The sequence below is a fragment of the Grus americana genome, chromosome 13 (assembly GCF_028858705.1).
Source record: "Grus americana isolate bGruAme1 chromosome 13, bGruAme1.mat, whole genome shotgun sequence".
Lineage (NCBI taxonomy): Eukaryota > Metazoa > Chordata > Aves > Gruiformes > Gruidae > Grus > Grus americana.
In genome coordinates this window covers 2,973,180-3,000,465 of record NC_072864.1, presented here as the reverse complement: position 1 = coordinate 3,000,465, position 27,286 = coordinate 2,973,180, and the positions used below count along the sequence as shown (strand labels likewise).

The 27,286-nt window shown below is 63.9% G+C and overlaps 1 protein-coding gene across 4 annotated transcripts in view; it reads right to left on the bottom strand.

Annotated features, from left to right (window-relative positions):
* Positions 1 to 27,286, bottom strand: part of GSE1 (Gse1 coiled-coil protein) — a 103,356-nt gene that overhangs the window by 11,537 nt on the left and 64,533 nt on the right. For 3 of the 4 annotated variants that reach the window (XM_054840115.1, XM_054840116.1, XM_054840118.1), the window contains one exon: positions 2,244 to 2,462. The exons of the other annotated variant lie outside the window; for it this stretch is intronic. In XM_054840115.1, coding sequence (XP_054696090.1) covers positions 2,244 to 2,462 — 219 coding nt within the window. The remainder of the gene's footprint in view (positions 1 to 2,243; positions 2,463 to 27,286) is intronic. 4 annotated transcript variants of the gene reach the window in all.

The following is a 27,286-nucleotide window of genomic DNA, read 5'->3' as shown; positions in this document are numbered from 1 at the left end:
CGCTCCGAATCGTTTTCATTTCAAGAGCAGCAAGACTCGGGGAAAGAGAAAGGCTGCCTGCGACAAAGGAGGCCGCCGATACGGATTTGACACCCACTGAAGTCTATCTTGTCAGCGCAAGGCCAACAACAATTAGCAGCCTAATCCCCTCTGAGCTGGGAAGCCATTACTCACCACGCGATAGCGTTAACAATCAATACCATCACAATGAGCCCGGCAATTAATGAAGCTAAAGTCTTACTTCAGAACCTTAATTCTCGCTGTGTGGCTTTAAACGGGAGGGTTTGTGATCGTTATAATTAACTGGTGGTATTCAGCCAGGAGTTAGTCAATGAAACTAATCTGGATTGGAGATGACAAGAGGCACAGTGTGATGGTGTCACCTTTGTTTTCTGACCTCCTGCTTTCCGCTCGGCGATAGCAGATTAGCAGCCCGGGCTGACAGGCAAATGTAATTAACAGCTGAGACCCTGAAGGAGGAGGGGGGGAAAGAAAGGAAGAGAGAGGGGGAAATAAAACCCACCCTGCAGACAGACCTGGGTAGGATGGGAGGCAGGAGCCCCCGGCCAGGCGATGGCTTCGGTGGCTCCTTGGGGTTTTGCTGGGATGGAGTCAGTCAGGATGAGGCCCTGCAGCTGGGGATGCTGCGGGGGAGCGGGATATCCTCTACGGACACCCCGGCTGCGGTACAGCCGCCGGCACCCACGGCAGTGGATCCGTCACTAGTCCATAAAGCCGGAAAAAAGCCGCTGATCTGGAGTGGACCTGGTTGGCATCACCCCATCGGCTGCATCTGCCACGGCAGAGCATCTCCCGTTGGGGGAAGGGTGAGGGAAGATTTGGGGGGCAAAGCAATTCATTTCCCCGGGGTAAAAACCACAGCGTGGACAGAAACCCCCTTCCCCACACGCACCCAAACCCACGTCTATTGAAAACCTCCGGGATGAGCCACTTTGGGCACCCAGATGGGCGAAGATGGGGTTTCTCCAAACAAACTATGCAGTCATTAAGGGGAAATCCGAAGGGAACACGGCTGTTTCTCTCCAGCGCCATGAAATCCATGCCAAAACCCACTGACGTCCCTTCAGATGGGCTGAGCAGCACGGCGGGAGCACGAGCTGTGGGGTGCGGGGGGGAAGAAAAGGCAAAATAATTCCCCAAACCCAACCGACCGCCCCGAAGGAAGCCAATGGGCTCTGGAGCGGGCAGCTGGAGAGAGCCAGGAGCTCCCAGAGAGGCTGAAGCATCACCAAGACCTTGTCCCCTCAGCATCACGGGGATCCGGAGTCCCCACGTGCTTCCTCGGGAGCAGCCGACGCCGGAGGCTTCGGGTCTTGGCCGTGCCGGGGTATTTCATGGCTGGCGGGGGGAGGGTCTTGCAGATGGCGCTTGCAAAAAGGGTCTTCCAAAAAGGATCAGGCAAAAAGGATCTGGCAAAAAGGATCTTCCAAAAAGACCTCGCCAACAGGGCCTTGCAAAAAACATCTTGCAAAAAGCTGGGCATCCTCCCCAGGGACCAAAGCACCCAGGCGGCGGGCAGCGACCCAACGGGGAGCACCCACCGATGGAAAACCGGGGATAAACACTATTTCATCGCAAACTGATGATGCCAGCAGTCTCCTGGCGAAACGCTTCACAGCCTGGGGACAGGCTGCCTCCCCCTGAGCATGCGGGACAGCCCCGGCGATTCCCGCGGGACACGCTCCCCGCAGCGGCGAGCACCTCGGGGTGCTCCAGCACCGCGGCAGCAGCTCGCACCCCCCATCGCGAGCTGCACCCCCGCACCCGAGCAGAGAGGGAGGGTGCGATGGAGGATGCGGTGGCCGGGCCATCGCAGGGTGACGAGGGACGGGGACATCCAGGGAGGCCCAAATTTGCTGTGTAGCCAGGCAATTTGGCTGGGGAAGGAAGAGATTTGAGGAGCCTCCAGGAAAAAATAGCATTTTGGTGAAGCACGGCGGAAGGGAGTGGGGCTGGGGGTGCAGGGAGGGCCAGGTCCCCCCCGCCACGTTCTCCCAGGCTTTCTCCCGGGGTACGGCGAGCGATACGGCATTTGGATTACTCCGGCTGAATTGAATTTCTAAACTGCCCCCTTGAGACACGACGCCGGGGAAAGACATTAACTCGGGAAATGGCGAGAAAACGCCATCCGCCTGCTCCCAGGCGGCGGCGGGGAAAGGCGCCGACGCTCAGCATCCCCCCCAGCCCTCGTCCCCACATCCATCCCCGTCACCGTCCCCTACCTCTGGGCTCCTCGGCTTGCTTGGCGAGCTTGCGGAGAGCGGCGGCGAAGCTGGAGGAAGGTGCTGCCTGGACGGACAAAGTGCTGCTGGCTGCCGGGCTGCCATTGGGGACGATGGAGCCGTTGAGCGGCGAGGGGGTGAGGGGGCTGACGGTGGCGGTGGTGCGGGTGGCGGTGGAGAGCATTCCTAGGGACGGCGACTTCGGCTCATGGCTCATGCCTGCAAACAAGAGCAGCCCGCGTTAGGGACACGGGGATGGGAACGGGGAGAGCGGATCCCCAAATTCCCCCCAGGAGCTGGAACAACCAGTGGGGACAAGCAACATTTTCCCTCTGGTTCACCCCTCCCACCCCAAAATGCACCCCAAGGCAATGGGGGGAAGCGAGCAGGCGGGTACAAGCCCCCGCCACGCTTACGGGGCAGCAGCTTATCTCACAAAGGGAGCAGCTCGGGCTGCTCGCCCGTGGACAACAAGGTGACACGAGGACCAGCAGCTGCTGCCGGCATCCATGGCCCCACCGATCCCCCAGGCTGGGTCGTTCCCGATAACGGCGTGGAGGGGCCCGTCGGAGCCCCACAGGGAGGGAGAGGGTGTTTTGGGGGGACACGGGGACATCAGCATCCTGATGGAGCTGATGGGGAGGGGGGGCAGCCCTCTCACTCGTGTGGTGCTGCCAAAACCCAAAGCACCACTGCTGCACCCCTAATCGCCACCACTGCACCCGCAAATCCCCACCACTGCACCCTCAGATCCCCAATATTGCATCCCTGGGACTCCAGCACTGCACCCCCAAATCCCCCCATTACACTGTCAAATCCCCCCCTTTGCAGCCCCCCCAGCACCTCCAGCTCCCCACCACTGGCACCTTCAAACCCTCACCGTGGCACCCCCAAGTCCCCATCCTTGCACCCCAAGGCACAGAGGTGCCATAGGACACAGCGGCCCCTAAGGGTGGGGGTTCGGGTGCTGCTGAGTGGGAGGGTGCAGCCCACCCTGTGTCGTGTCCCCCCCCTGCTGTCACAGCCAGCCGCTCCAGGGCTCTCCACCTCCCAAAACAGCAACTGCTGATGTCAGGGCCCTTAAAATAGATTCCAAACGAGCAGCTTCATTAACACCAGCCTAAAATTAGCCCTGCTCCCAGGTGGGCAGGCAGGCAGGCGGGCGGGCAGGCAGGGGGGGCAGGGGGGGCCGGGGGGCAGTGGTCCAGCGGTCCAGCTCCCAGCAGGGCTGGAGGCAGCTTCAGGCACCGGTGATGCCGGAGACCCCAGAGCATCCCGCGGCACAGGGTGGCCGGGCAGAGCAGCGGGCGCCGCAGGAGCCGGGGCGGGGGGGGGGGGCCGCGAGTGCCACTCAGCATTGATTAATCTTTGCCCCCCGGCCCCAGGAGAGGCGGCCGGCGCAGCAGCGCGCGCTCCCCTCTGCCCTCATTATACAAGCATTTATTAACTCCGGTGCTCTCAGCCATTGACTGCCGCCTTGTCGACACGCTCGGCTCATGTAAATTCATTACCAGAACAGCTGGGAAGCCAACCTGCTGCGCCGGCCGGCCGCGCCCGGGCACCCTCGGGCTTTGCACCGACCCGTGGACCCTCGGATGAGCACCTGGGTGCATCCCTGTAGAGTGGGATGCTGGGTTCTGCCTTCAGTGCCATGTACCCAGGCATCATCCCAAGGGGCTGCAGCACCCCAGGCACAGCTCTGCATCCCCCGGGCACTGCCCTGCATCCCCTGGGCACAGCCCTGCATCCTCCGGGCACAGCCCTGCATCCCTTGGGCACTGCCCTGCATCCCCCGGGCACAGCCCTGCATCCCTTGGGCACAGCTCTGCATCCCTTGGGCACAGCTCTGCATCCCCTGGGCACTGCCCTGCATCCCCTGGGCACAGCTCTGCATCCCTTGGGCACAGCCCTGCATCCCTTGGGCACAGCTCTGCATCCCTTGGGCACTGCCCTGCATCCCTTGGGCACAGCCCTGCATCCCTTGGGCACAGCCCTGCATCCCCTGGGCACTGCCCTGCATCCCTTGGGCACTGCCCTGCATCCTCCGGGCACAGCCCTGCATCCCTTGGGCACAGCCCTGCATCCCTTGGGCACTGCCCTGCATCCTTTGGGCACAGCCCTGCATCCCTTGGGCACAGCCCTGCATCCCTTGGGCACTGCCCTGCATCCTCCGGGCACTGCTCTGCATCCTTTGGGCACAGCCCTGCATCCCTTGGGCACAGCCCTGCATCCCTTGGGCACTGCCCTGCATCCTCCGGGCACTGCTCTGCATCCTTTGGGCACAGCCCTGCATCCCTTGGGCACTGCCCTGCATCCTCCGGGCACTGCCCTGCATCCTCCGGGCACAGCCCAGCATCCTCCGGGCACAGCCCTGCATCCCCTGGGCACAGCCCAGCATCCTCCGGGCACAGCCCTGCATCCCCTGGGCACAGCCCTGCATCCCTTGGGCACAGCCCTGCATCCCTTGGGCACAGCCCTGCATCCCCTGGGCACAGCCCTGCATCCCTTGGGCACAGCCCTGCATCCCCTGGGCACAGCCCTGCATCCCTTGGGCACAGCCCTGCATCCCTTGGGCACAGCCCTGCATCCCTTGGGCACAGCCCTGCATCCCCCGGGCGCTGCCCCATGCCCCCCAGCTTCTCCCCAGCTATTAACCCCGGCATAACCCCCCCTCCCCAACCTCAAGCCAAGGCTGGAAACACTTTGCTAACCGGCCGGCGGGGATCAGCACGCTCGCGCACGCTCACCGGGACACGGGGGCTGGCGGTGGAGCATCACCCGTGTGATGCTCAGCTGATCTCCGTGGCCCCAAACGCCTCCCAACAAACTCATGATCCCGCTGGGATTTGCCGGGCGAGCGTGGGGCAGCTCCGAGCCAGCAGCTCGCCTGGGAGTTCGCGTTCCCCCCGGGGCTGGCTTGCTAACATGAGCCGTGCCGCTGCCCCAGCCGGGCTCCAAACCAGTTTTGCCGCTCCTGTCCGGTGATAAAATCGGCGCCTCCGCCCCGGCTGGGGCCTGAGCAGTGCCGCTCACCCGCCTTGCCCCGACAGAGGTGGCGTCCGTCTGTCCGGGCGTCCCTAGGCTGCTCTGCGGGAGAACTGCCAGCTGGGGAAACTGAGGCGCGGCGGCGGCGGAGAGCTGGCTGGGTGCGAGCGTCCGCGTGGGGACGGGGATGTGGGATTGCGCTGCGTCTCCCTGGCATCCCGGCACCGGTGTGGTGTGGGTGCCACTCACCTCTGCGGGTGCCGCTGTCCCCACGGTGGCTGGGGACGCTGCGCCACCCCCCGGCAAGGTGCCCCCCCCACCCCCCGCCCGGCTCTCACCCTCCTCCTGCCCCTCCCCAACCGCTTTTCCCGGCAGGCAGATCCGTGCGGAAAAACAGGTCAAGTTCGGAACCTGGCAGCAGCCTGGGGTCACGCCAGCGGTTGCCTCATCGGGGCGGGGAGCCGAACCCCAAAACGGGGCAAGCTGTCCCTCCGCTGCCCCCACCCCTATGGGGGGCAGGGAGAGGGGCTGGCACCCCCCCACCTACCTGCCCTGGGGCAGCACTCGCTGCCTTCACTCCTGCAGGCAGGCAGCTGCTGCCTGCACATCGTCCCCCCCTCCAAGCCAAGGCAGGGCGGGGGGGTGCGGGGGCCGCAGGACGCCTGGGTCCCCTGCCAAGGCCCCAGGGGACGTTGGGGATGGGGGACCAGACGATGTGCCACCCCGTGCCCGTCCCTCCCGTAGCGTGTGCCCGGGCACAGCGGTGCAGGGAGCGTCTGGCATTCCCGGTGCCTGCTGGCTGCCGGCCTGCGGCAGGTCCCTGCCCGGCAGGAGGAGGAGGAGGAAGAGGAGGAGGAGGAGGGGATGGCAGGGCCATCGCCGTACCGCCTCCCCCAACCCTGTGCCACCCCACGTCCCAACACCCCTTTCCCACGGTGCCGCACACGGCACCAGCCGTGGGGTTGGGACCCCAAACCTTTGGCTCCTGGGGAGGTGTCCCTGCCCCACGGCCCCCCCCCACATCCCCGGCGCAGGGCTGGGAGCTGGGAGCTGGGAGCGTGCCATCTTCTCTCCATCTGCTCCTGATGACGCTGGCGGGTTTTTTGGCAGCAGGAGCCTCCTCCGGCAGCGAGAGCAGAACCAGTCTGGCTGCCTGGTAGGGCTGGAGACAAATAAACACGCCGGCAGCCGCCGCGGGCAGGCAGGAGCGGGCAGCGCTGGGGCAAGGACGGGCTCCCAGCACCCCAAAAACCCTGGGGTTCCTTCCTGGAGTCGCATGGGGGGGGGGGGGGAGCTTGGTACCGCTGCCAGCTGCCCTCCCCTGCCTCCACGTCCCCGCTGCAGGCAGCTGCCGGGAAATGCGGTGCAGGCAGGTTTAGCACCTTGGTTTCAGCTTCCCCCCCCCACCCCGCCTCGCCCCAGCACCTTGAAAGGCCCCTAATGAGCATGAAGTGCCCTTCAGAGCAGATTGCCATTGAACTCAACCTGCACCAGCCGCCCGCTTTAAAAGCAGCTATTTTGAGCTCCCGGGCTCCCGAGCGCTGGAACTAATAATTTATTACCAAATACGATCAGGCAGCAGCTCCAGCCCCTGGCAAATGGAGCGGAAAAAAACCCAGCACGGCGGGAGGCCGAGGGAGCAGGGAGAGATGAGCATCCTGCATCCTTCCCCGGGACGGATCCGCACCCGCCGCACAGGACCTCGCCTCGGGTGGAACCCACCCGGCCAAGCCCTCTGCAAGGCTCCTCCACGCTCCCTCTGGATGGGTCCCCGAGGAATTTGGGGTGACGTTTCACGGTTCCCCCCCAGCCTTTGCCCTCCTCTCAGCGACTCGGCTCCCACTCCGGAGCCGCATCCAGCTGCACGCTCCGAGCGGGAACAGCTGCTTTGCATGGATTTTCAATGCTAATGGCCTCGCATTGTCAAAGCCCCCCCCCCCCCCCACCTCGCTCTGCCTGAATGCAGCAGGCAGGGCCCCGACGGCTGCCTGCGCGGGCAGGAGGGAGGGCAGGCGGCCAGGGGTAGCACGTGCCCATCGTCTCCCCGCCACACACCCCATGACCCCCTCAAGAGCCAGCAGGCAGGAGACAGGCAGGGGACAGGCAGCGGGGACCACCGCCTCTCCCGACGATGTCCTGCCGTGCTGCCGCACGTTTTCCACCCCTCATTACAACAGCTCTGCCGCCGCACCTACAACACGCTCTGTTAATTAATTAATTGATCGATCGGTGCCTGTGCTCCTGCCCTCCTTCCCCACCGCCTGGCTGAAACGAAGGGAGGTGGCCGGGCTCGGTGTCCCCAAGCGTCCCCAAGGATGGAGGGATGCAGACGCAGCCTTTGCCCATTCTTGGGGTCCTTGGGGCAGAGCCCAGGACCCATCTCAGGAGCATCCCCACCTTGGCCGGCTCCCCAGCACCCAGCCTGTCACCAGCACCCTTGGAGGGGTCTGGATGGGTCCCCCGGGCCAAGGAGCACCTTGCCACCCGGGGATGGGATTCGGGGCTCCCCGGGGAGCCCAGCACAACCCCGAGCATCCAAGCGCTATTAGCCGGCTGGGTCTCCATCGATCACTCCTCCATGGACCATTGATCTGGAAAACGACAACAAGCAAACTAATAAGAGCTCGTTTGGAGGGCACAGCGCCGGGGAGGGGCCAGGGCCGGTGCGATGCGGGATTATTTTTCTCCCTTCCTTGCCTTCCCGTGCCCAGCCCAACCGGCCCCGGGTGCTTTTTAAGCCCGTAGGAAATCACACCAGTGAAAGATTTCCTTCAACTTTCTTCCCCATTTCTGCCCTGGCAGAACGAGCTGGGGGCTTCGAAAACAAAGTGCCCGTGCCCACGGGATGCTGCTGGCCTCCCAGGGCGTCTCTGCAGCACCCAGGCTGGCACAGCAGTTCCTCTTGACTCCCGCTGCCCAGATCTGGGTGCTAGATGCCTCTCAAGGCCCCCCCCTTGCTTGGGGAGAAGCGGGGTACAGCCCCCACCCCTCCTCTTTGCGTGAGCTGCTGCTCAGGGCTGAATGGCTATGTGGGGTGCGCGGGTGGGTGCCAGGCATCAGGCAGCACCGTTGGGTGCTGCACGGGGCTGCCGGGCATCGCATGGGAGAGAGCTAGGCATTGCACGGGGCTGCCGGGCACCGCGTGGGCTGGAGCCGGGCATCGCGTGGGAGGGAGCTGCTGGGCATTGCAGGGAGCTGCTGGGCATCGCGTGGGAGAGAGCTGGGCACTGCACGGTGCTGTCGGGCACTGCACGGTGCCGCTGAGCACTGCACGGTGCCACCAGGCATTGAACAGTGCCACCGGGCATCACGTGGGACAGGACTAGGCACTGCACAGCGCTGCCGCGCATTGCACGGTGCCGTCGGGCATCGCACGGCGCTGTTAGGCAACGCGTGGGTCAGAGCCAGGCATCGCACGACGCTGTCGAACCTCGCACGGCGTTACCGGGGCGTTACACGGGCCGGGAGCGGGCAATGCCCGGTGCAGCCAGGCTGCCCTCCCGTCCACGTACCCCGGCCCCGTGCCGGCAGCTCGGCGCAGCCCTGCCGCGGGCAGCGCGGGCTTTGCCGTCAGCGGCGCATTGTTCTCGGCTCGAGAAGCCCTTGCCCAGCAGATGGCAGGTATAACAAAGCAGCTTGCTGCGGCCAAGCCAATTATTTATCTAATTATGATTTACCACTTAACCACATGATCTTTCTGCAGAGTTGTGGGCAATTAAAACCAGGGTGATTATGTGGATTATGCAAATTGGCTGGAGCCGAGCGAATAAAATTGAAGATTAGAGTTTCACGCAGGCTGGATCTCGCACGGGGCAGGTCCTGGCGGGGCAGGGGGAGGCAGGGGCAGGGCAGGGGGCTGCAGGCAGGGGCGGGGGGGCCGGGTCCCCGCCAAGCTGGTGGCTATGGGGCAGAGTTAGGAGGTGCCAGGGCAAGGCGAGGGGATGCCTTCTGCCACCCCCCCGCGGTCCCTCTCCGGCAGAGCCAAGGGGGTCCACAGCCCGAGAGCTGCCCCCCATCACGGGGGTGGGCGCCCGCCGGCGGAAAGCGGCCGGTGACTCAGCCGGCACCGGGGATTTCCAGCGCCCGCCCCGGCTGCACCCCAAAAGGCGGTGGAGGGGGTTACGTGGCGCAGCCCCCATCCCTCGCCCCGTCCACGAGCAGCTAATGAAGGGCTCCGGCGCCGGGGACGGGGGGTATTAATAACGGGTATTAATAACAGGTATTAATAATGCCGCCTGGCAGATTACTCTGCCCGGCCGGCTTGATACGAGATTTATGCATGGCGCGAACTCCGGAAATACAGGAGTATTAATGGTAATACCTCGTGTCCTAGCAAAGGTCACGGGCAATCTCCATCAATCCTGCCGCACCGCCGGCAAAGCCAGGGAGCCGGGCGGGATGGGGGGTCCCCCCCCACGCTCCCGGGGTCCCCCCGTACACACCGCAGCGCCGAGGTTTATGATCGTGCAGATGGCCCGGCACGGGCCAGAGGGAAGGTTTTACCTTGGGATAAGAAATTAACGCCGGCAAACGGCAAATTTACTGCGTGTATTTTCATTTTCCTAATACCGGCGCCATCTGCTAGCAATTGGTGCCCCACACCACCCGCTTTTTATTCACGAGATGCTGCGGAGGTCTCGGCGAGACCCTGGGAACCCTGGGTCCCCTTGCAACGTCCCACGGGGTCCCCAAGGGGAAGCCCAGGCTCCCACCACCACCGTGATGGGTCTGACCCCCCCAAGACACGGACAGCAGCGAGGAGGGTGGGAAGCAGCAGCAACACCCGCGGAGCCGGATTGTGCCGGGGCCGGGCACAACACGCCGCCAGCACCAGCAGGATGGATCTGGCACAGTCGTCACAGGGAAAGATCAACCAAAAACCCAGGTCTGGGGGCATCGTGCGTGGCACCGAGGGGAGCGGACCCCCCCTTCCCACGCCGGGATTTAGGGTGATTAGCACCGGCGATCCCACGTGCCGGCGCTGAGAAGGCTGGCCGGTGTCCCCGCGCACGCAGCATCTTCCCTTTTCGCCTACAGTAATCCTCAGCCTTTCGAGCAAATTATTAAAATTCACTTATATTTAATCTGCCTGCTGGAATTAATTGAATTTTTACGCTTGGCAAATGTCAGTGGGTGCACGCTGCCTCCCAACGGGGACCCGGCTGCAGGTGCAGTGGGCGCAGCCCTGGGCTTTTACCCCTCTCTGGGGACAAAACCCACCCTGGGACATGGGACGGGGTGCCCACGGCACCCACGGCACCCGTTGGCAATGGGTGGAGGGACGCACAGGTGCCAGCACCCTCCCAGCTCTACGGGGGATGCTCGGTGGCATCCTCGCATCCCTCAAACCTGCCTCCCTCCCAGTGTGCATGAAACGCTCCCCAAATCCCACGGGATTCCCACGGCAGCTCCCGGCGATGCCTCGATGGCTTTGCAGGGGACACGGGGAGCCCCTTGATTCCCACTCCGCACCCTTGCCGGAGAGTGCCAGCACCCTGCCTGGCGCCAGGGTCCTCCGCCGGGCGATGAGAGCCTTCCTCCCCTCCCCGCCATCCTCCTCGAAAATTGCCAAAGCGTCTAATTTGCCCGTCGGGAAGGCCGAGGGAAAAGAGCCTCTGTTTTGCCAGTAATAAGCCCTCCAGACAAAGGCGGGATGAGCCATTCAGCGGTGGGAAGGGGGAAGGGTCCGGCCCCGTGCCGGAGCGGTGCCGGGGCCTTGCGGGAAGGGAGAGGTTCCCTCCTGCTTGGGGGAGCCGGCATCACGCACGGCATCCCGGCATCATCCCGGGATCACCCCAGCCCATGCGCCCGTGGGGTCCTGAGCTCTTGGATGGGTGGTGGGATGGGCAGCATCCCTGGCCACCGCACCGGGGGGGGACACTCTTGGCCATCACAACTGTGGGAACCGGGACCCAAATCCCCACTCCTCGATCCCATGGGCACAACCACTTTGCACCACGATGGAGAAGTTCACGGTCAGGATGAGCCCCGCGGGACCCCGGGCCCCAGCAGGCAACTTCCAAACTTGACTGGCGCTCGCCCCCCTCCACCACCCGCCCGGGATTATCATAAATTAAGACGTAATTACTCCATGGAAATTTACAGCACAAAGCTGCGGCGCTAACAAGTGTGTTTGGCGGCACCGGGTGGGGGGGGGGGGGGGGGGGAGATACAAAGCGCTATTGTCTGGCGGGCGCCAAAAAATCTGCTCTGCCCCCAAAACGCCACATCCCGGGGACGGGGACGGGGACAGGGACCGACCGACTCCATCGCAGCCGCCCGAGCGCCGCAGCGAGCCACGTGCGTGCCCCAGGCGCGAGGGGATGGCGAGGGGCACGGTGCCCCAAGAGGAGGGTCCCAGCCCGCGGGGGTGGGCGAGCGAAGGCTCCCCGGCACGATGGGTGCCCCCCTGCCCCGTGCCGAGCGGTGCCGCGGCTCCCCGGTCGCGCTCCCCGCCGGCAGCTGATGGCACGGAGCTGCTAACAAAGACATCTCCTTTATTCCCTCAAATAACTCCGCACCCGGTCAGCTCCCACCCATGGGTGCTCCCACCCAAGGGTGCTTCCACCCAAGGGTGCTGCACCCAGCAAAACCCCACCAACCTCACCTCTGAGACCCCTTTCACCAACTTTGGCACGCGTGGGGTTAAAATAAATCCCCTTGGGACCTGGAGGAGGGGGGGGACACACAACACACACAGGGGGACCAGCGCCAGCACCGGCATGTGTCGCGTCCCCCCGCCTCCCCCCCGGCACCGCCAGCGCTGCCACGCTCCCCCAGCTGCCACGCACATTAAAAAATAATAATCAACGTGGAAAAAACCCAACAACACAGCGCGAAAAAATTCAGGCGGCTAAAACAAATCCAGCAATAAAGGAGCCGGGGATCCTCGCAAAGCTGGCTGTGCAATTAAGCAGTTTTCTGCTGTACGCCGATAATCACCTAATTATACTATTAATGACAGTTCAACCTGCTCGGAAATAAAAGGACATTCTTCCATAACAGGATGCCAGCTGTTTGTTACAGATGTCAAACATCTTTAAAGCGTTATTATTAAAAGAAGGGGGGAAGGAGAAAGCTTGGTGATGCAGAAACGCAGCCGCCTTCCCCCCCCCTGCCGCAAAGCCCCTTGTAGAGGGGGTGGGTTGGGGTGTCACCCCCCCTCCTTTTTTAATGCCGGTGAAATAATCCGTCGGAGGGGTGTTGTGGCGGGGGAGCATCCTTTCCATCGACATTTGGTGTAATAAATACCCCGCGTCGGCTCGTGGCAAGACGGCTGCATTTAATTAAGCACGGCGTTCGGGAAATAAAGTTAAAAATTAATAATAAATTGGGGGGAGGGGGGGGAAGGATGCGCCCCGCTGTCAGGCTCTTGGGCAGGGCTGGCCCCGCTCCCCCCCCGGCTGCCAGCGGTACCTCGAGCGCGGCTGCCGCCGGCGGTGCCCGCACACGTGCCGCTGTGCCGTGCCAAGGAGGAGCGTCCCCGGCAGGTGCCGCCAGCCGGTGCCAAGGAACGGGAAAGTGGGGGGACACGCTGTAGAGAAAGGAAGCACCTGCTCCCCCCAAAAACCCTGGCGTGGGTTTGGAGGTGAGCAGCGCCCGCAGCATCCCGGGGACCCCAGGGCATCGGCGTCCGGCAGCACCAGGATGGGGATGCTGGGGGGATGATTACACCGCGGCGGGGAGACGGCAGCAGTACCCCGCTTTCATCGCGGGCCAAACTCCTGCTGGGGTAATTACACCTCGTCTGCTCTCCCCCGGCGGCACCGCAGCTCTGCACCGACGCAACCAGTCCCGGGGGGCAGCCGGGCGCCCACCCACCGCGGGGCGATGCCGGCGCTGGTGTTACACACCCACCCGCGCAGCCGCTCGGCTTTCCACCCTGTCCTATATAGCTACAAAGGCAAATCTGCCTTTAAAACCTTTGGGAACCAGGCTTAGCCCAGGAATAAAGAGATTACGGGGCGGGGGGGGGGGGGGAAGAGAGAGGAAAAGGGGGTGTCTGGGAATAATTGCCCCCCTTCCAAGCCACGTGGCTACCGAAGTCCCGGGTACCGGCGGGGTCCTGGCATCAGCAGGATGGCTGCAGCAGGCACTGAATTCTGGGGGTGCAATCGAGCCCCCTCCCCAGAGCAGGACCCCCAGCCCTGACCCCTTGGCACGCACTGGGGCTGGCACCGGCCCCCGCTCACCAGACGGGACCCAGCAGGGAAAAACCATCTGGGAAGCGTCACCCCGAGCCCCGACCCGGGAGCGATGTCCCTGGTCCCCCTCCCTGCGTGCAGCCCTCGCCCGCCGCCCCCCCTCCCCTGGCTCCCCTCTTCCCTCCCCTCCCCTCCTCAAACCATCACGGGGAAGCTGGAAAGTGGTTGACATGGTTGCCATGGCGACCGAATTTAGGACTGGCGAGAGGAGGAGGAGGAGGAGGAGGAGGACAGTGGGGTGGGCAAGGGAGGAAAGCAGGAGGGCTTCCTGGCACCCCAACACAGCCCAGACCCCCCAGCATCACCCAGCACGCCCCCCCAGCATCCCATGAGCATCACCCTCGAGCACCCCTCGACCACACACCCAGCGAGGATGAGGAAGGGAAACCTCAACCCTGGAACCCAGCTGGAGGCTGCCGAGGGCGGGGGCTCAGCCCCGAGCACCCCAAACCCAGCCCGGGGCGGCCGTCCTCACCCGGCGCTGCCGAAAGCCGCCGGTGACTCACGCCTCGTGCCGGCGGCACCCGCTGAGCGGGTGTTTACGCGGCATCACCCAGCTCCCTCCATCTGCTTTGATCCACGGGCTAAATATTACCGGCCCCGGTGTAAAAATAGGAACCATTTGGGAAGGTCCTGAGTCAGCAGCATCCGCCGCCGGCACCTGCCGCCATCCTCCCCGGCACACCGAGGCACCGAGGGCCCCGTCCCACCCCACCGGGGAGCCCCAGGGTCCCTCCAGCACCTGGGGGCTGCTGGCATTTTGGGGACACCCATAGGGAGGGAGGGGGTACCCCAAAAGGCTGTGTGCATTTGGATGTCACCCTCGCACCTGCTAGAGCAGACAGCCGGGCCCTCCGGGGATGCTCTGTGTCCCCAAGGGGTGCCGCTGTCCCCAAAGGATGCTGCTGTCCATGAGGGACGCTGGCACCGACCATAGGGTGACAACTGCACCCACATATCTCAAGGCAAGCCAGCCTGAGCATGGTTCTCATATGTTCTTATATGAGGTCCCCTCCCCAGCCCCCCCCCGTTCTCAGCTATGCTTGATGCCGGGTCCCCACCATGCCCCGTGTCCCCTTGCAGCCCCATTGCACATCTCCAGCCCCATAACCAGAGGGATGCAGGGGACAGGAACACCAGTGACCAGAGGGATGCAGGGGACACAGAAGAGCCGGCCAGATCCCGCGCCAGCCGAGCCAGGAGAGCAAGCCACCGAGAAGCGTGTGACACGGGCCATGGCCAGGCAGTCCCCGCGGCGGTGACAGTCCCCAGCAGGACTCGCGCCGCTGAGTCACCGCCACCAGCCCCAGCGCTCACGAAACCCCTGCGAGCCCACGGCGGGGGGAAGGTTCACGTCTCCATCTGCTCCCACCCGACCTGGCCCACCAGCATCTCCCAACGCCCCGGCAGCTGCCGCCGGCAATTTCTCTACTTGCCAGCGCCTCGAGCATAATTTCCCCTAATTGCTTTAAACCTCACAGCCTGACACTTCCATGCTCTTCTCTGTCTTGCTTTTCTCCTCCAATTTTTTTTATTTCCCCTCCGAGGTGGTTGGAAAGCGAAGAGCCGGCCGGAGCAGGGTTTTCCAGGGCACAGGAATTAGTGCGTTAGCAACAACGGCAAAGCCAGAAGTTTCACACAACAGGAGCCGCCACCGGGAACCCCCGCTCGACCCGAGCGTGCTAAATATGGAATTTAAGGGAAAAAAAAAAAAAAAAAACCAAACCAACCCCCAACCCGTCTCCCTGCACCTGCAGCCCTTGGAGGAGTCCCCGCCGCAGGGGACGGTACCAGTGCCAGGCAGGCATTGCCCGCAGCTGCTGCAGGCAGCGGAGAACCAGCAAGGAGCAGGCAAGGGGATGGTGTCGTGGCGGGGGGGACACGGGGAGTGGGAACCCCGCAGCCGGCAGGGAGGAGGGCACAGGGTCCGGAGCGTGCTGGGAGTGAGCAGGGTGCCACGGCCAAGCAGGCCACCCATGTCCCTGTCGTGGCAGGCTCGGGGGGGGGGGGGGGTGGTGTCACACTGCAACCCCTCCCAGGGGCGCCCCCCCAAATTCAACCCTGGCGCCCCTCCGCCACCCTTCCCGGCTCGCCTTCGCGCGCTCCGGCGCAGGCGTGCTCGGGCAGAGCCGCTCGCTCCCGTAACAACTGCCACATGCAAAAGCCATTTCCTGAAACAAACAACCTTCCGCAGGGAAACCGCCACGCGGGGGCACGGCCCCCCCAAGAGAGGGGCCCTGCTGTCGCCCCTCACCTCTCAGTGTGCACCCCAAGCTCGCAGCCTGAGCGTGCACCCTGAGACTGCACCCCCAGAGCACCTCACGCTCACAGCCTGAGCTCACAGCCCAGGCTCGCATCCGGAGAGTGCACCCCGAGTGTGCACCCCGAGTGTGCACCCCGAGTGTGCACCCCAAGAGCAGCTCAAGCTCACAGCCTGAGTTCACAGCCTGAATGTACACCCTGAGCGTGCACCCCAAGAGCATCTCGAGTTCACAGCCTCAGCTCACAGCCCAAGGCTGCATCCAGAGGGTGCACCCCGAGCGTGAACCCCAAGTGTGCACCCCAAAACAACCTCCAGCTCACACCCTGAGCTCACAGCCTGAGTATCCTGAGTGTACACCCCAAGCGTGCACCCCAAACACGCGCCCTGAGCATGCACCCCAAGAGCACCTCGAGCTCCCACCCCGAGCACCCACCCCGAGCTCATATCCTGAGCACACATCCTAAGCGCGCCCCCCGAGCGCGCGCGCGCCCGCGCTCACACCCCAGCTCCCCTCGCTACCAACACTCTCAAAACATCCCAGACCCCCCCAGAGTGGGGGTCCCCCTCCCTCACCAGCTGCCGTGGGGGCCAGTGCTGCCGGCTGGGGCGGCTCAGCAAACTTTGGTGCCCCGAGTCCCCATGCCCGGGCGGCAGCGGGGCCGTCAGCAGGGACCCCCCCCCACCCCAAAACCCAGCACACCCGGAATTTCTCCCCATCCCTCCTCGGCCAGAACCACCCTGGCTCCTCGGGGAGAGGAGAACCCCCCTTGGGCAAGGGAGCGGCAGCAGGAGATGAGGGGGCATCCAAGCACCCCAAAACCCTACAGAGCCTTGCTGCGCCACCCTAGGGCTGCCTGCTTCCCCCCCCCCCCTTAAAGCTCACCAGACCCCAAAACCTCTATTAGGTGCTGGGAGAAAGTAACTTCACCCTTAAAACCCCCTCGGCTGCCGCTGGCCGGGGCAGACAAAAGGGTGTCCCCAAGCTGGGGGCGGGGGGGGGGACCCCGCAGGGAGACCCCGGGGGGAAGAGGGGCCGGGGGGTCGGGGGGGGCCGGCGGCAGCATCGCTCGGTGCCTTACCTGGTAAGTAATAGAGAGGTGGTTTCAACCCAAACATGATTTATGTTACAGTTCCATTGCGGTCAGGAAAAAAAAAAAATAATAATAAAAAAAAAAAAGACCCAAGGTGAAGAGGATGTGTCAGGAAGCAAGGAAAAAAAAAAAAAAACCCAAAAAATTAGCACCAAGCCACACGGAGGGGGTTGGAAAAATAAACCAGAGGCGAAAAAATACGGTGGAGCGGGGAGGGGGAGGAGGAGGAGGGGGAGGAGGAGGAGGAGGAGCGGGGGGAATCAAGTGCGTGGGGGGAGGAGAAAAAATAAAATTTGAAATAGCAGCGAGCCCGGGGCGCCGGCGGAGGGGTGGCGGCTGTCACCGGCGGGACCGGGGCAGGAGCCTGGCTGCCGTGCCGTGCCGTGCCGTGCCGTGCCGTGCCGTGCCGTGCCGTGGGTTTTCCTGCCGCTTGAGCCCCGGGCTGCGAGTCGCAGGCACACAAAAAGGCAGCGAGCAGGAGGAGGCGGTGGGGGTTCCCACACACACACACACACGCACCCCCCGGAGAAGGGTGCTGGCGGCGTGGCGTGGGGTGGGTGACCCACGCGGGGCTGCGTGCCCGTGTCCGTCCGTCCGTCCCGAGGCGAGCAGAAAGCCGAAGCTCCCCGGGGCTGCGCCGAGCCGGGCGGGCGAGAGGCGGCAGACTTGCCCCTCGATCAATTTTCATGCAAGAATCATTATCGGTAAATTGGAAATCTGGCTACTTGACAGCAGATTTGTCTCCCCTAATGAAGGGGAGCGGGCAGGAGAGCGGCAGGCAGCTGCTCGCCCCATCACCCTCCTCCCCGCATCCCCCCCGGGCTCCAGCCTTCATCCCCGGCGTTTGCGGGGAGCCGAGCCCCGGGGCACCCCGCCAGCCGGGGACGGGAGGGCAGGAGAAGCCTCCTTCCCCCTCAAACCCTGCTCCTCCTCCTCGCCTACAGACAGAATAATTTTTTTTTTTTTTGGTCTTTTCCGGGATGCTGTTTTCAAACAGCTGCCGACGAGGGTGGCGGCGGGGGGGGGGTAAAATAAAAATAGAAAATCAACCTTCCCCGCGCACCCCCCCCCCCAGTCGCCTAAGGAGGAAAATTAGGAAATAAAACAATAAATAACCCAACTTTCCAGCCTGCCGGGAGCTGCTTCACAAAAGGCAGGCACAGGAAGGCTGCCTGCCCCAGCTCCTGCGCGGGGGGGGGGGGGCTGGGGGTGAGCTCCCACCGCACCCCCCCCCCTTGCACCCCCAAATCCCCCTGCCCGGCCCCGCTCGCCCAGCGGGGGCTGCAATCAGCCGCCCGATAGGATCTCCCCCATTCCCTGTCCGCCGATGCATTAGCAGATCCGGGAAGACATGCTTGCAGGCAAATAGGGCTAATAAATGCTATTACGGGGAGAGCGCGGGAGGCTGGAGATCCTGGCTGCACCATAGTAACGAGGGCCCGGCTTAATTTGCTTTAAGCAAACGATCAGCCAAGGCGGGGTGGAAAAGGGGGGGGGGGGGGGAGCGAAAAGCGTTGCGCGCTCCAGGCACGCTTGCACGGGCGCGCTTGCACGGGCGCGCGCTTATGGACGCGTGCACGGACGCGTGCACGTGTGCTGCCCCCCACCCCCCTTACCCCCCCCCCCCCCCCCACCACCACCCCAGCTCCGGCCTTCTCTTCCCAAACTGCCGGCTGCTTTTAACACCAAAGTTCACGAAGGCGACGTGTGATATCTCGCCCCTGCAAGAGAAGCCACATCCTGTATGATAATGACCAGCCCTTCAAATAGCTTAAAGATACAGGCCATTCCCAGGCCCCCGCTGCCTGCCCCTGCCTGCCCCTGCCTGCTCCTGATCGTTGGGCCAGGGGGTCTCGGGGGTCTCGGTATCACCCCAAGCCCACCCAGCCCCGTGGTGGGACGACCGGGCCCTGCGCTTGCTGCAGGCGAGTAGGAGGGCTTTTGCAAAAGGTCTGCTGGCTGCAAACGCGCGCACATGCACGCTTCTGCGTGCACTTGCACACACACACACGCACGCGTGCACACGCGCACACGCACCCTGCTCAGCCGAGCTCCCCAGGAACCCATTTGGCAAAGACGGAGCCGGTGAAAAACTGCCCCCTCCTCCTCCCCCTGCCCCCCACATTAAATATTGCTTTTCTAATTCCAGGTCGGGGGATTATTATTATGTCTTTTCCTCTTTCCTAACCTACATCTGTCAAGATCGGCGCTGGGAGTATTTCTGGCCTGTCCCCTGAGTCATCGCTTGCGTCCCGCTCCCTTCGAGGCAGCTCCCCTGCGCTGCCGTGCTCCCAGCCGCGGGGTGCTGGGTGCTGGGTGCTCTTGCTCCATCGCCGCTTCCCCCTTCCTCAGCCAACACCCCCCCCACCCCCGCCCTGCTGGTGTGTTAGGAAATGTCACTTCTGGGGTGACACGGCTCTGGGTGCCCCAAGCCCAATGCCCCCCCATAGTGTGGGTGCAAGGGGGACCCCCCACCCCGGGCCGGAAAGGCTGCGGGGTCACCATGTCACCCAATTCCCTCGGGTCTCTGTCACTCCCCCGCTCGCAGCCCCCCCCCGGGCTTTTATGGGGGTTAAATTTGCTGGGCTCACGTAAGCACCGGGGGACCCCTCCTCTGCTCCCCCCCCGCCCCATGGCATGAGCCGTAAAAATTAATTTGCAAACATGTCATTACACAATAGCTGTACAGGCAATAAACCTGTAATTACAGGCGGCTGGGGGAGCGGGCAGGCAGGCAGGGAGGGCAGGCAGGGAGGGCAGGCCTGCCTGCCAGCTCGGGCTTTGGGGTTTCGCCTCCCCCCTGCTCCCTTTGTTCATTATGCAAACGAGAATTGCTTCACTCCTGGAAGTTGGGCTACACTTCAAAGGGGCGCGCTGCCTGCGCTGCCTGCACTCCCCACCCTGCCAAGAAAGCCCAAACCCCGCCAGCACCCAGCACCCCAAGCCGGGAGCCCCCGTTGCTTCACTGGGATGGGGAAACCGAGGCACAGCGGCTGGGCAGCCCCGTTGGGAAACCAGCCCGACCCTTTGCAACATCGGCCCAACCGAATTATCCGCCACCCTCCTCCTCCTCCTCCTCAGCCGTCCCCACTCTGCGGGCGATTGCACACACGCACCGGCGGCGAGCGTCGCCCTGCCTCAGTTTACCCACTTACCACCCCGCGGGACACTGGACGCAAGGCACCGGCGCGAGACACCCGCCCGGCCACCCAGCAGCCGGCTCTGCCGCGCCTCGCCTCGCCCCTCGTTAGCGGGAGAGCTTGACGAGCCTGACCCACTTCCCCGAGCGCCGGGAGGATTAATTGGTTCCTTGCTCGCGCGAAGCCGCCGGGAGCTGGGGCAGGTGCCAGGCGGGATTAGCAAAGCATGAGAGCGCAGCTCGCGGGGCCGGCCGGGCAAGCGTGCCGCAGACCCTGCCCACGCCACGCGAGCGAGCCGGGACGACGGCGGATGGGCATGGGGCGCTCCCGGCTCGGTCGGTACCCCCACCGCAGGGATGCTGCGTGCCGGGGATGCCCGACCTCCTTGGGGATGCTCGACCTCCCCACGGGTGTCCCCGCGGCAGGGGACGCATCGATGGCTGGGACATCCAGGCTGCGGTCCCCAGCGGGATGCCCAGCCCCAAGAAGCGCACCCTGGGGAAACTGAGGCACGGCTGGTCTCCACCAGCCGGCACCGGGCTCCGCCGCGCTCCCCTCGACCCGGCACCCTGAAAACATCCGCCGGCGGGTATGCACAAGCGAGAAGAGGAGCGAGCGGCCGCCTCTCACCGTAAATAAGAGGCTCAGCGATGATTTCCTGCTCTTGTTGACCTTTGACTATGCAGAATAAAGACATAAATCCATATTTTAAACCCATCTGAGCGCCATCCAGGCCCACAAAGCCATTTACAGCCTGCGATTTGGACGGGGCAGTGAGCAGGAAAGCGATGGTTTCTCGAGGTGACATTCCCCAGGAGGGAAATGAAGTGTTTTATTTGCAGATATATAGGGCACGGTCGTTCCTCCGCTTCCCCTTCCCTCCGCCCTCGGCTCATAAATAAAACATACGGCCGCGTAACCGGCTAATTACGGGAGGATGGCAAAACCCCGCCGGTCGCTGGGAAAAGAAATCAGCTTTTTAATCAGCCCACTTTCCTCCCCATCTAACTTAAGTAGAAACGGGCATTTCGGGTACCAGGATGGATCCGAGACTCTCCGGCGGCTCGTAGGCTCCCGCCGGGGTTGTGCACCCCAATCCCTCGAGGCGGGTTTGGGTTGGGATTGGGGGGGGTGGTGTTCAAGCTGCTGCTTCTTTTTTTTTTTTTTTTTTTTTTTTCCCTGGCTGGGAAAAGGATGTCTTTGAAAAGTCTAATTGTTCCTTACACATTAGATACATTAATGAGGTCTCTGATCAAGCGGCTGGCTCTCCGGCAAGGAGGCTTCAAGTAGCAATTTTCCATTTGTGTTTCAAATTTTAATGAATGTTCCTGTCTCCGGCTGCGATGCGCGGTGATAATCCGCACGGCTCGGGTCAGCGCCGGAGCAGGGGCTGCCGCGCGGGAGGGCTTGTACAAGGGTTTGATTTCTTTGGGGAATAGTTCATACAAAAAATGGTAATGGCAGAAGACAGTCTTCCTTCCCCCTCGGCTGCCAGAGCCTGAGAGCTACAAATCAGAGGGTTATTATTTCTTTCCGATGTCCCTAAAGTATCCTATATCTTTAGCAGGAGAGTAAAGTTCAGCCCTGATAAGATTGCGGCGCTGGGTGAGACATGCTTTTCCTTTCCTCCTGCCTTTTTTTTTTTTTCCCCTCTATCTCCTTCTCCCTCTCCCTCCATCGCTGCGGTGGCCGGAGGGGTGTCCCCAGGGCCACCAGCCAGCAGCCCCCAGCCCACCCCGGGGCCACCCGCGGCCAGGGCAGAGCCCCCGCCCCCCATCCAAGGGCCGGATCCGGAACCCACCCCACCAGGACAAGATTTTTATAACCTTGTTTTGGCATGCCTGCCATTAACTTAATTTAACATCCATATTGCCGCTACTTAATTAAATAGATGAACTCATTTTACATTTGCAAGTCTTAATTCATCCTGAACAAAATTGGCCGTGTTTCGTTCTTTCTACGCTACCAGCTCCCCGGAACAAATGACTGCCTTTTGTAGTTAACTGCTAGTACAGGTTAAAAGCTAATTAGCAGCCCGGGTTGGGTGTTAACTTCCTTATTTATCACCCGGCGCCACTCGATTAGCGAGGGGGCGCGGGCTGGCACTTCCTTGTCCATGCGTGGGCCCCGTTTCTGCAGGGGTGGTGCCCGTGCTCCTCAGGCAACGGTGCTGGATGCGTGCACGACGCACGGTGCTCGGAGCATGGCGCTTGACGCGTGGTGCACGATGCGTGGCGCTCGGTGCGTGGCGCTTGACGCGTGGCGCACGACGCGTGGCGCTCGGCGCGCGGCCCTTGACGCGTGGCGCTCGGCGCACGGCGCTCGACGCGTGGTGCACGGTGCGTGGTGCTCAGGGCACGATGCGCGATGCGTGGTGCTCAGGGCATCACCCTCCCACAGCACCCAGCAGCGTGGCAGGGCAAGCTTGGCAGCACCCAACCATCGCTCAAGCACCCAGCCATCACCCAAGCACCCTAGGAGAGCACCCTCCCAACCCCGATGTCCTGCCAAGCCATCGTGGGCTCTGCCGTGCCCAGCACAACCTCCCCGTAGATATTTGGGCAGAGGTCCCGAAAGCGAGCGCCGTCCCGGTTCTTCCAACACGGCTGCGGTGCTCCCACCCGGCCGGCTGACGGGGTGCCCACGCCAACCGGCGATGCCTGGGAGCTGCCGGTGGGAAACCGCGCCGAGACTCCCCGCATCCCGCCCGCGCGGGCTCTGGCACGGCGCTGCGCTGGCTGCGGCGGGGGGCACGGCAGAGCCGGGGGATGCGGGGGGACCCGCCGGCGGGGCGGCCGGGCGATGCTGAGCCTGGCAGGAAGCCGCTCCAGGAAGGCTCATCTGGTTTGACTAACAAATCGCTAACTGCTTCCCCTGAGGCAGGTGGAAGGAAACAAGCTCCATGGCTGTAAACACTCCCCCCCCCCCCCCCGGCCCCCCGCTTCCCACCCACGGCCCCCCACAGCCCCCCCAGGCACCGGCCAGGGACAGGTTGAGACAGGAAAGTGCTTGTGAAACACCACCCAACCCCCCCCGCCCCGTGCTCTGACGCAAGCCCTGGCAGGGGGGGACGGGGCCCCCCCCAGACCCTGCCCGGCCCCCGGGGACGCTGGCACCCCGGGCAGGGCGTGGGGTGACGCAGAGCTTGCACCAGCCCCAGCCGGCCCCGCGGGACAACACCTCGCCAGCGCCCGCCACGCTGACGTGACTCAAGGGGACGACGGAGCGCGGTGCCCATTGGTGGCACGGGGCAGCCGAGAGCGAAGCCGGCCGTGCCGGGTGGCACTGCGGTCCCTCTGCCAGCACCAGCCAGCGGCAGGAGCGGGTGCACCCCGGAGGGCAGCGTGCCCGGGCGAGGAGACCTGGGCACCAGTGGCAGTTGCCATCACCGGTGATGTCCGGCCCCGGTAACAGGGCCGTGGCGGCGGTGGCGTGGCGGTGGCACGGGGACAATGCGGCAGGAAGGGACTGATAGGCATCTGCCTGGCCCCGTAAACCGATCTGCCCCCGCCTGCTGAAATAACAGCGAGGGGAGGCAGCTCCGGTTACTGGCAGTGCCGGGGGCCGGCGGGGTGCCAGGGCCCTTGGCCAAGGGCCAGGCGGCTCCACAGGCGCCGAGCGGGGACCCCCATCCTCATGTGTGTCCCCCCCCCCCTTTCTCACAGGTACGGCGCGGAGCTGCTCGTCCCGCTCCCCGGCGTCATCGCCACCCCCCCCGCTCCAAGCTCTCCACCCGGTATTTCAGGTCTGGCACCCAAGCCGGCACCTTCGGGAGCCAGCGGTCCCACGAGGACATCACCCCCGCCCGGGGCCACCGCCATGGGGACGGCACCGGCCGCGCCGCGTAGGAGCGGGAATAATTCCCCCCCCTCCCATGGCGCACGGGGTTATCCCGAGCGGTTTCGGCTGTATCCCCGCCACCCGCCGGCACGGAGGGGTCAAAGCCCAGCCGCACCGGGATGAGGAGCCACCGCGGCCAGAAGCCAAGCCTGAAGGCCAGATCCGGCTCCTTTGGGAGGAGGGATGAGCACTACCGGGTCCCCTCTCTCCCTCCCGAACCCCACCAGGACCCCCATCCCAAATCCCCACCATCAGCAGAAGCAAAGGAGCGGGGCCGTAAGGAGCGGGGGCGATAACAGCCCTCTGTGCCGGCGAGATAAATAGCCCCAGCGGCGCCAAGCTGTACTCGGGCAGGAGCTAATAGGGGCTGTCAGGGCGGTTTAGAGGAGCAGAGCATCGTTTCGGGGCCCGGCTGGGAGGACGCCGAGGGGAAGTGACAAGGAAGCTGAGCAGAAAGCGACAGGCAGTACACAAAGAGCATGTCCTCTGTAAGTGGCGATAAACCTTGAAAAAAAAGAAAAGCTAAATCAGTTGTTTAGCCGATGTACCACATGCTGACAGGGCAAATGTGAAGGCTTTTATGGCCACATGGGTTTTCATTTGCAGTTATTCATAGCGGAGCCGGGCGCTTTATCTCACTTTACATTATGTGCAACCACAATGCAGACACTTGCACCGCAACGCATTGCCTCCCTTGGAAAATATTAATATGTAAATGTCAGGCTCGGGAGGGCAGCGAGGGAACGGCGGGCTGCGGGAGCCGTGCAGGGGAGATAAAACCTGCCCTGAAAGGGGGGGGGGGGGGGGTGAACGGGACCCCCATCCCGCACCTGTGGGCGCGCAGGAGGCAGGGGAGGCGGGGGCACACGCGCGTGCACACCTGGGACAAAGCTGCTGCAGTGGGGAGCATGGTGCGCACAGGGTCTCTGCACAGCGGGATGCGTGTGTGTGTGCGCGCGCACACGTGCACAACATACGCCCTCTGCATGGATGCGCACACACACGTGCGCAGATGCACAATACACACCCTCTGCAGAGCGGGGTGCACGCACGTGTGCACGCACACACCCGCACACAACGTATACCCTCCGCGGAGCGGGATGCACGCGTGCACGCGCGCACACAAACGCACCGTCTCTGCGCAGCGGGATGCACGCGTGCAGCACCAGCACCTCTGCAGAAGGACAGACACCCTCAGCAGACTGACGTGCGTGCGCACACATCCATGCATCGCTGCTACGACAAGGAATGCGCGCACAACCGCGCACGCCCACCGGCCCTCACCGCACGGGGACCCCCGCGCACCCCAGCGCAGCCCCCACCCTCGCTCCCTGCCCGCCGGCCGTGCCAGTCCCAGGGGACGCGTGGCCAGGCCATGGGCCACGGCCGGGCGCTGCTGGTTTGGGAGGAAGCCCCGCCTGGGCGAAGCACGCCGGCGCGGCGTGCCAGCGCCTGCAAAGCCCCGTCGGGCAGCGCTCCAGCCATGCCTGCTGTTCCCGGGCTCCGTTCCTCTCCGAGAGCCTCCAGCCCCGGGGGTAGTGCCAGACTGACAGCCTGGAGGCTATTTATTCGCAGGCAAAGGCAGCGGGAGCTGCTGGCGGATGCAGGCGCCTTTGTCCTGGAGGGAAGTTTGCTCGTTGCCTCCCGAGCTGCCCCCCATCTTCCCCCCCTTCCCCCCCAGCCTTTCTTTCCGCCGCCGTGCCCCGATGCACCGTCCGAACCCGGGGAGGCACTTGGGGGGGTGGTCCCAGCCCCGATGCCCACCGTGCCACAGCAGGACATGTCACAAGGCCCTGGCACGCGGGGATGCCAGACGGCTGCCACGCTCCCCCCATCCCCGGCACCCCTCAGAATCACCCACGGCACGGCCAAGGTGGCACCCCAGAGCTTGCTGGGGGCAGGAGGAGGGTGGGCACCCAACCCTGGGCTTTGCCACTCAGCCCCGTGCCAGCCAGGGTGGGGGACAGATCCGAAACACGGCCCCCCTCGGCCGTTACCAGGAGAAGAGCTGGCAGCCAGCGCTGGCACGGGGACAAGCCCGGGAGGGAGCCTGCCCCCGAGCACCTCGGGGAAGGGAACAATCCCTGGGCATTTCTTTTTTGGCAGGACCCGGGTCGTCCCCCCCCCACCCCCACACACATCCCCCCCCCCCCCATCGTCCTCCTCCCGCGCTCGGGCGCGGGGATACAATTAAATCAGTGTTCTGCTAACAATCTGCCGGCTAATAAGACATTTTCCTCCCTCTCCCTCCTCCCCTCCACTCCACCCCAATCCGTGTGTGATGGGAGCGCTTTGATATGAGAGTGGACTCTAATGGGTTCGGTGTAAGGGAGCCTTAATTTATTACGTGCCTGTAATTGATGTTTGTATAAAGTAGCTCTTACAGCTCCTCAGAGCGGGAGATGAAAAGCAATCAGTCAGCCATTTGCCTCGAAAGGAAGGAGAGAGAAGACAGACAGCGAGAGAGAACCAGACGTACTCATCAAGCCCCGAGAAAAACCCAGAAAGCGAGGGAACAAAACAAAATCCCCCCCGCGCAGCCTCGCCAGCAGCTCCAGCACCGCTGGATACCACCACCAGCATCCCTGGGTATCACAGCCAGCATCCCTGGGTACCGCTGCCAGCATCCCTGGGTACCGCCGCCAGCATCCTCCAGTACCCCCCCCCAGCATCCCTAGGTACTGCCGCCAGCATCCCTGGGTACCACCCCTGGGTACCACCACTGCCCCAGCACCCCCGGGGCCAGATCCTGCCGGGGACGCTGGGGGCTGGCAGCTTCGTGGAGCCACGCCAGGGCAGGATGCGGCCCCCTCCCGCGCCGGCGGCACGCGCGGGGCTGATTAGGCGAGGCAGGCTGCAGCAGCCGGTGCTGAGCTGCTCTAATGACGGCGGGCGCTGGGGAGTCACGTGCCGCCCAGCGCCGGCTGGGGAGCCGTACGTCACCGGCCCCAGCAAAAAATCGGTGCTAAATTGAATCAATCCATCTTGGAAATGGCTCTTGTCAGCCAGTGTCAGGGAGAGCGTCTGCAGGAGAGGGATCAGGCGGGGGCAGGCCGGCAAGGGCCAGGCGGTCGGCACCGCTGCCGCGGCGCTGCTGGGTCTGTCCTGGCCCCCCAGGATGCTCACCGGTCTCGTACGGTGGGTACCGAGGTCCTGCCGCTGCCACGGCGGGCGGAGCAGGATGAGGTCCCCATCCAGTCGTCAGGGAAAGCAGAGGCCTGAGCAGTGCCGTGCCTCAGTTTCCCCACACAGGGCATCCCGTGCCCCCCAACCACCTCCCCCAGGGAAGGAGGGCAGCTCCATGCCAGGAAAAAGCCCCAGGAGGGATGGAGACACCACTGTCCCCCCCCCATCTGCACCCCAACACCGTGCCCAGGGCAGAGCGTGCCAAGCTGGGAAGGACGATGCCGCGCCAGGGAGACAAAGACGCCGGCGCTTGACACAAATATAGATGGATCCTCGCTGTACGAACCCCGCAGCCTGGCAAATTAAAACGTAGCGCGAAATGGGGGGGGGGGGG